This window comes from Rhipicephalus microplus, unplaced genomic scaffold, assembly GCF_043290135.1.
Source record: "Rhipicephalus microplus isolate Deutch F79 unplaced genomic scaffold, USDA_Rmic scaffold_18, whole genome shotgun sequence".
NCBI lineage: Eukaryota > Metazoa > Arthropoda > Arachnida > Ixodida > Ixodidae > Rhipicephalus > Rhipicephalus microplus.
In genome coordinates, this window is record NW_027464591.1 from 11,172,719 (window position 1) to 11,181,517 (window position 8,799).

At 47.3% G+C, this 8,799-nt stretch overlaps 1 protein-coding gene across 2 annotated transcripts in view; it reads right to left on the bottom strand.

The window, feature by feature from the left end:
* LOC119185302 (uncharacterized) overlaps nt 1-8,489 on the bottom strand; it is a 38,297-nt gene extending 29,808 nt beyond the window's left edge. Inside the window, exon 1 of one of the 2 annotated variants that reach the window (XR_012888858.1) lies at nt 8,321-8,489. Coding sequence is in view for 1 of the 2 variants with exons in the window: in XM_075883550.1 (XP_075739665.1) it covers nt 8,321-8,431 (111 nt within the window). In the remaining variant the exon portion in view is untranslated. The remainder of the gene's footprint in view (nt 1-8,320) is intronic. The other variant, XM_075883550.1, reaches the window with a different exon arrangement.
* Nucleotides 8,490-8,799: the final 310 nt, after the last annotated feature.

Genomic DNA, 8,799 nt, shown 5'->3' on the forward strand with positions numbered 1-8,799 from the left:
GTGATTGGGGTCTGCCGAATTTTCGATGACGACGAAAAGCAATCTTCGTATTGCAGGAGGAGTGCCTTGAGCTGTTCTTGCTTATCGTTCGGAAGTCTGGGATTGATGTCGAAAGCTATGGCAGGGGCTTGGTTCCTCTGAGCAGGTTCCGCAGAATCGGCGAGGGCGAAAGCACTGGTGGCTTCGACAATTTCTTCGATGTATGCGACCGTTGTTCCTTTGTTCACATGTTTGTACTCATTGCTGAAATTCGTGAGCATAACCGTTGTTTTGCCTCCCCGCAGCTCTGCAATTCCTCTTGCGACGCAAATATTTCGGGTGACCAACAGATGCTGACTGCCTTCAACGACGCCTTCCAAGTCAGGAGATTTAGTAGCGCCGACTGAAATAATGACGCTTGAGCGAGGCGGAATGGTGACTTGTTCTTCCAGCACATTCAAGGCATGGTGTCCTGACGGCGTGCGCGGCGGTAGTGCTCCTTCTGTGAATAACGTTATCGACTTCGTTTTTAGGTTGATGACAGCACCATGGAGGCATAAGAAGTCCATGCCAAGGATGACATCTCTCGAGCAACGCTGTAGGACTACGAAGTCTGTAGGATAAATACGGCCGTTAATGGTGACTCTCGCTGTGCAGATTCCTGCAGGCGTTACGAGATGACCTCCGGCTGTGCGGATTTCAGGGCCTTTCCAAGCTGTCCTAACTTTCTTTAACTTCGCGGCGAACGACCCGCTGATGACAGAATAGTCGGCTCCAGTATCGACGAGAGCGGTCACACTGTGGCCGTCGATAAGAACGTCGAGGTCGCTAGTTCGCCGTCTCGCATTACAGTTAGGGCGTGGCGTCGGGTCACGGCTGCGTCGGCTTGTTCCGCTGCTTCCATGTTGCGTCGTCAGGCCACCTTCGGTAAGTGAGCTTTCGCCGTCAGGGCTTTGGCTGGTTGGCGGTGTGTTCGGAAAGCTCCGTCGCGGCAGCGTCGTCGTCGGAGGATCTTCGGTAGTTCGTCACACAGCAACCGCACCTCCACCGGTTGCTGCCCTTAGCTTCCCGGATACGGGCTAGGAGACCAGCCCCGCGTTGGGCCAGAGTACTCTCGGTGGTGCGTTGACGTGCTGCGGCTGGGCGACGGCGAACGCGAAGGGCTTGGTGGTGTCCACCGAGTTCCAGGTAGTCGGCGATGTCACGTGGTCGTTCTCCTGGCTGTGGGCGTGGTGCATTGACGGCGAAGCCGCGCAGTCCTATCTGTCAGTACTGGCAACGGCGGTATGTGTGTCCGGCCTCGCCGCAGTGGTAGCAGAGCGGGCGATGGTCAGGGGTGCGCCAGACGTCAGTCTTCCTCGGTGCACTGCGCTGGGCCGTTGGCGAACGGTATGACGTCGGTGGGGGTGGTGGCGGCGGTGGCGTCTGTCGACGGAAGTACGATGGGGTGGCGTTTTGGCGTGGACGGGGAGGAGCGTTGTGGCGCAGTGCAGCGGCGTAGCTCATAGCTTCCGGCTCGGGCAGCGGTGCGTGGGGAATTTGAAGCGATTGCCGAACTTCTTCTTGCACAATGTCGGCGATTGAATTCACTTGAGGCTGCGCCGAAGGGAACAGCTTGTGCAGCTCTTCCCGCACGATCGCTCGGATCGTTTCACGCAGGTTGTCGGAGTCACTGGCTTGAGCAGCAGCGCATTCTGGAGTCAGGCGACGATTATACTGTCTGGTGCGCATGTCCAGGGTTTTTTCGATGGTGGTCGCCTCGGATACAAATTCTTGGACCGTGTTCGGTGGATTCCTCATTAGTCCAGCGAAGATGTCTTGTTTGACCCCTCACATGAGGAAACGAACTTTCTTCTCTTCAGGCATGTCTGGGTCAGCGTGACGAAATAGGCGGGTCATCTCCTCTGTAAAAATTCCAACCTTTTCATTTGGTAGCTGAACCCGGGTCTCTAATAAAGCAGCGGCCCTCTCTTTGCGAGCGACGCTCGCGAACGTTTGCAGGAATGCACCACAGAAAACATCCCACGTTCGGAGCGTGGACTCCCGATTTTTAAGCCAGGTCCTTGCGGTGTCTTCCAAATAGAAGAACACACGACGCAGCTTTTCGTCATGGTCCCAGTGGTTGAGGGTGGCCACACGGTCGTATGTTTCTAGCCAGGACTCCGGGTCTTCGAACGATGACCCATGGAAAATTGGTGGTTCCCTGGGTTGATGCATGACCATCGTGGGCTGGAACGCTGCGGTTGTCATTGTCGCTGCAGTCGCGGTCATGGCCTTGGTCTTCCGCGCCTTGTCGTGTAGAAGCCCGTACTCCGGTGGTAGCCCTTGCTGTCGGCGGCTTGTTCCCTGCTCCTGGTTGGCGTCAGTGTCTTCTCCGCGACGTGGGCTGGTTTCGCGGCTTGATGGGGGCGTCCGGTACATGAACGAAGCAGCACCTCCACCAGATGTCACGGGGTCGTGACGTGGCCGAAGACAGGAGACTTCGTGTCGGGACTTAACTGTTTATTTGGGCGAACCTGTGCCCGGTAAACAGAAAGTCTAATTACAGCAGCAGTCTCGCACAGATAGCAGTCTCAGACTGATAGCAGCGAACGGAGCGTCGGCCTTCGATCAACTACTGACAAGCGGCGAAGCGCGTCGGCATTTATACTCCCGCCGTCGAATGTTCTAGCGCTACCGCTGGCGGCGACGTACGTTCCAGAACAATCTGTACCATTCGCACAGTGGGCGTGATCTTATCGAAATGATCTACTACAGTCCGGAACCCTCTCAAAAACTGCAGGCGCGGTTTGCGCTGAGAATCGTGTGGTGTTTTGGGCCGATAACAAAAACTTGGGAAATGGAACGTGGCAATATTATTTAGCTTTAGGGGCGAAGCTCTTTGTAGCGGCATCCATTCGTCTCTCGTAGCTGTTGTATTGCGTAACAAGTATAACATTTTGACCTCCAAGGTGGTGTCGGTGAGAGATTTCTTCTGTGCTTTGTTGAACAAGAAAAAAATGGTGCTCAATGTACATGCTAATGGCTGCTAATGGGGAATGAGAGACAGGAGCATTCGACTTTTAGTTAACGAACATGCTGCGATCCCCATTAGCAGCCATTGGCATGTACAATGAGCGCTATCTGACAAGAAAGGGTTCGTACGTTATACTCGCTGGCTGTAACCTCCTTAGTTTCAGAAAAGTTTAGCGAGCGTTGAGCCGCAGTGCCATGAATACAATGAACAAGTATATACCATGAACTCAAGGTGGTTAAAGGTGGGAAGTAGATACGAAGTGCAAGCAGTAAGGAAGTAAAAGCCGAGTTATTATGTCTCTCATTTCCCATTAGCAGCTATTGGCATGTACACTGAGCACTATCTGGCTGGAAAAGGTTCCTACGTTATATTCGCTGCGCGTAACGTCTTTCGTTTTAGAAAGGTTTAGCGAGCGTTGGGCAGCAGTGCCATGAATACAGTGAATTAGTATATACCATGAACTCGAGGTGGTTAAAGGTGGGAAGTAGACCTGAAGTGCAAGCCGTAAGAAAGTGTGCGTGTGCCACTTCTCGTTTAGTCCTTGGAATGCCCGCTGGATGGCGGTGCTTCTATATGGGGAAAATATGATGAAAAGATGCGAGATGGTGGTACTTGGAGTGTTGAATAGATGGACGGACGGACACACAGACAGATGTATGAATGGACGCATGAACGGACGCAGGGGGGGATGCATGGACGAACGCAGGGACGGACGCACGAACAGACGCACGCACGGACGGGCGGATGTACGCATGGTTGGTCACAAAGATGGACGCATGGACGAACGGAAGCAAGAACGAATGGACGGACGAAGGCTTCGCCCCACTCTCCATCATTCATTCCGTAGATATGCTGCCAATTTTTTTACGTTATGACTAGCCAAATATGTTCTTTATACAGTCATGTTATACCATACCAAGTTTGGTATCGATACCATTATCAAAACAGCCAGGAGAGCTAAATGTCGTAGGCGGATAGATAGATAGATAGATAGATAGATAGATAGATAGATAGATAGATAGATAGATAGATAGATAGATAGATAGATAGATAGATAGATAGATAGATAGATAGATAGATAGATAGATAGATAGATAGATAGATAGATAGATAGACAGACAGACAGACAGACAGACAGACAGACAGATAGATAGATAGATAGATATGTAGATAGATAGATAGATAGATAGATAGATAGATAGATAGATAGATAGATAGATAGATAGATAGATAGATAGATAGATAGATAGATAGATAGATAGATAGATAGATAGATAGATAGATAGATAGATAGATAGATAGATAGATAGATAGATAGATAGATAGATAGATAGATAGATAGATAGATAGATAGATAGATAGATAGATAGATGATAGATAGATCCGCTCAAAGTCACCAAAGTTTGCTAAAAAATGCTTCGCATTTAAATGTGAGAGCATCTGCAGTGAATGGTCATGCTGCAGATAACGGACCTCAATGGCAGGGTTCTAAGTGGTTGGATGCCACAAGATTGATTTTGGGAGAAGTTGAAAAAAATGGCAGCATATCCACGGAGTGAATGATGGAGAGTGGGGCGAAGAATTCGTCCGTCCATTCGTTCTTGCTACGATCCGTCCATGCGTCCGTCAGTGTGACCGTCCATGCGTCCATCAGCCCGTCCCTTCGTGCGTCTGTTCGTGTGTCCGTCCCTGCGTTCGTCCATGCAGCCGCCCCTGCGTCCGTTCATGCGTCCATCCACGCATCTGTCTATGTGTCCGTTCGTCCATCTATTCAACACTCCAAGTACCACCATCTCGCATCTTTTCATCATATATTCCCCATATAGAGGCACCGTCATCCAGCGGACATTCCAAGGACTAAACGAGAGGTGGCACACGCACACTTTTTTACGGCTTGCGCTTCGGGTCTACTTCCCACCTTTAACCACCTCGAGTTCATGGTATATACTAATTCACTGTATTCATGGCACTGCGGCCGAACGCTCGCTAAACCTTTCGAAAACCAAGGAAGTTACGCCCAGCGAGTATGACGTAGCAAACTTTTTCAGTCAGATAGTGCTCAATGTACATGCCAATGACTGCTAATGAGAAATGAGAGGCGGAGAATTCGGCTTTTTCTTTCTTACGGCTTGCGCTTCGCATCTACTTCCCATTTTTAACCACCTCGAGTTCATAATTGGTATATACAAGTTCCTTGTATTCATGGCACTGTGGCTCAACGCTCACTAAACCTTTCTAAAGCTAAGGAGGTCACACTTAGCGAGTATAACGTAGCAACGCTTTCTTGTCAGATAGTGCTCAGTGTACATGCCAATGGCTGCTAATGGTCATCGCAGCCTGCGCGTTAACTAAAAGCCGAATGCTCCTGTCTCTCATTCCCCATTAGTAGCCATTTACATGTACATTGAGCACTATTTTTATTGTTCAACAACGCACAGAAGAAGTCTTTCGCCGGCCCCACCTTGGAGGTCAAAATGTTATACTTGTTACATACTACGGGGGACGAACGGATGCCGCTATAAGGAGCTTCGCCCCTAAAATATTTATGGCATAATGCCCTTCATCCGACACACAACAGCTTCCGTGGTCTGACTAAAATCTGTTATCGACCCTGTTGAGTGGCCCTTTAACAACAAAGTGAACAGTGTCATGCTAGACGCATACGCATGAAGAGGATTTGGGTTCTAAGCTGTTTCACGGTCTTGTTACTTTCCATCGGAATATAAAAAAGAACAAAAGCATTGGTTCAACAGGACAAGATGGCAGCGCCCATATCCCTCAGAAGAAGCAGTCTATATATATATTGCTTCACCTAAGTCACGTCAATTTCGTGGCGCCACAACTAGAAACCCTGCAAGGCGCGCACCTATAGGTGTGCGCCTTATAGACATTATGTCAGCTGCAACTCGTCTTGCTTCTTTCGTGGGACCACATGATAAAATGGGGCGTGACCATTCCAGATGACGGCGTGATGGCGCTATTAGCATTGTGGATTGGCGGGCTTTGAGCGGTTTCAAATCGCGCTGTTTACGTGGCATACTAATAAATATTACAGATTTATCTCTCCAATATATTATCAACAGCTAATCTTCACTACTGTGTTGATAACTACGCGTTGATGCAGAAAACGCGACATGCGTAATGTGGATGTCATTTTCCGCTCTAGTAATTCTAGTAAGCAACTATTCGATCTTTTGTATGCGGTGCTGCGGAGATTTCTCGCGGCGGTAATTGCATTGATAGTTCCGGTAGGCATAACAACAATTATTTTGAGAGGTCCAATATGATTTCTCCTAGTTGATTAACTTTGGTTCAATGTTCCTCTCAGATTTTATTCAATGAGTTATTATCGAAGTCCATGTTATACGCCATCATAAGCGTGGATAACACTTGAAAACCCACCGCCTGGCATAATGCTTTACCAGGCATGGTTTCCACCTACATCATCATCATCAGCCTGACTACGTCCACTGCTGGACAAAGGCCTCTCCCATGTTCCACCAGTAAACTCGGTCCTGTGCTTGCTGCTGCCAATTCATACCCGCACACTTCTTAACCTCATCTGCCCACCTAACCTTCTGTCGCCACCTAACCCGCTTGCCTCTTCTGGGAATCCAGTTAGTTACCCTTAATTACCACCGGTTATCTTGTCTACGCGCTACATGTCACGCCCATGTCCATTTCTTATTCTTGATTTCAACTATAATATCCTTGACCCCCGCTTATTCCCTAATCCGCTCTGCTCTTTTCTTGTCTCTTAAGGTTACACCTACCAATTTCTTTCCATTGCTCACTGCATCATCCTGAATTTAAACTGAACCCTCATTGTAAGTCTCCAGGTTTCTGCTCCGTAGCTAAGTACCGGCAAGATACAGCTGTTATATACCTTCCTCTTTAGGGATAGTAGCAATCTACCTGTCATGATTTGAGAGTGTTTGCCAAATGTGCTCTACCCCATTCTTATTCTTCTATTTACTTTAATCTCGTTGTTCGGCTACACGGTTATTACCTGCCCTAAGTAGACATAGTATTTTACAACTTCCAGAGCACTATTACCTGTCTCGAAGCGCTTTTCTCTTACGAGGTTGTTGTACATTACTTTCGTCTTCTGAAGATTATTTTAAGGCCCATCTTTTGGTCTCCTTTTCTAACTCCGTAATCATTAGTTGCGATTCATTCCTGAGTTACTCAGCAATGCGATGTCTTGGGCGAAGAGCAGGTTACTAAGGTACTCTCTAATAACTCTTATTTCTAACTGCTCCCATTCTAGCCCTCTGAAAACCTCCTGTGCTCACGCAGTAAATAGCATTGGGGAGGTTGTACCCCCTGCCTTACACCCTTCTTGATTGGTAATCTGTTGCTATTTTATGAAGCACTATGGTAGCAGTTGATCCCCTGTAGATTTCTTTAGGGATGTTTATTTATGCTTCATCGACGCCCTAATTCCGCAATGTCTGCATGACTGCTGATATTTCTACCTAATCAAACGCCTTCTCGTAATCTATGAAGGCTACGTATAGTGGTTGGCTATATTCTGAGCATTTCTTCATTACCTGATTGATAGTATGAATGTGGTCGATTGTTGAGTAGCCTGTCCGAAATCCTGCTTCTGCCTTTGTTTGGTAGAATTCTAATGTTTTCTTAACTCTGTTATCAATTACCTTTGTAAATAGCTTGTATACTACAGTGAGCAAGCTGATCGGCCTGTAATTCTTCAAGTCCTTGTCATCTCCTTTCTTATGTATTAGGATGATGTTAGCATTCTTTCCAGACTCTGGCACTTTTCCCGTCAGAAGACATCTCGTAAACAGAGTGGCTAGTTTTTCTAACACAATCTGTCCTCCCTCTTTCAGCAGATCTGATGTTAGCTGATTCTCACCAGCAGCTCTGCCTCTTTGCATGCTCTCCAAGGCATTTCTGACTTCTTCTATCATTACTGGTGGAGTGTCATCTGGGTTACTGCTAGTTCGACCTACGCAGCTTCCAAACACTTCAATTTGGGGCTATGGTGAATCATACCCCTACAACACGGCTCCTCCGTTTGAAGGCATAGTTCTCCCTACATTAAACTTTATTGCTGAGTATCTTCATCTTTGAGCGACGCTACCTTCCCTTGCCATTGTAAATCCTTAAATACGCATTATAGCTAGCGAAGCCACGCAATCCTTATATGCGAAATGTATTACAATTTTTCAGAGTGACCGACCTTAACCAGCCTATAGCCTCTTAAACATACTATCCTTTATGAACCCTTAGCTTGTTCAGCACCAAATTTTGTCACGGAAAAAAATTTTATAAGAAAACCTAATGCCAGTGGTGGCTCACCTTTGCTGCATCCGGTATTTCGCGCTGAAGCTGATGCTTAGCTTTACCCACAACAAGAGGCAAAGCAAGAACTACAAGAACGACGCTCGCTACCTCCAAAACTCGCAACATGCTTAGAGCTAGATTAGTGTTCGAATTTGAAAAACTTCTGTCCTCAATAGGTGCGCAACACCCGTTACACTGTCTGCTGCGGTGCCGCACATTGCGTCTAAATAGCTTTGTGAGACACCCGAACTATTTGTCAATCACTGTTGTGTAACATACCACAAAAATCAATTTGTTCTTGTCAAAGCTGCTTCATTTCCACCTATTTGACAGCAAAAAAATGGTAAACTGCATAAGAGAACTTATTTTTTGCAAGTAATGATGAACATCAGTTTATTCTAAAGTTTTCATGACTGTCAAACCAAAACAACTGTTCACGAAGAGTCCCCTTAGAAAAACTGTGCCTCAAATGACAATTTTTCCAGGATATCGCT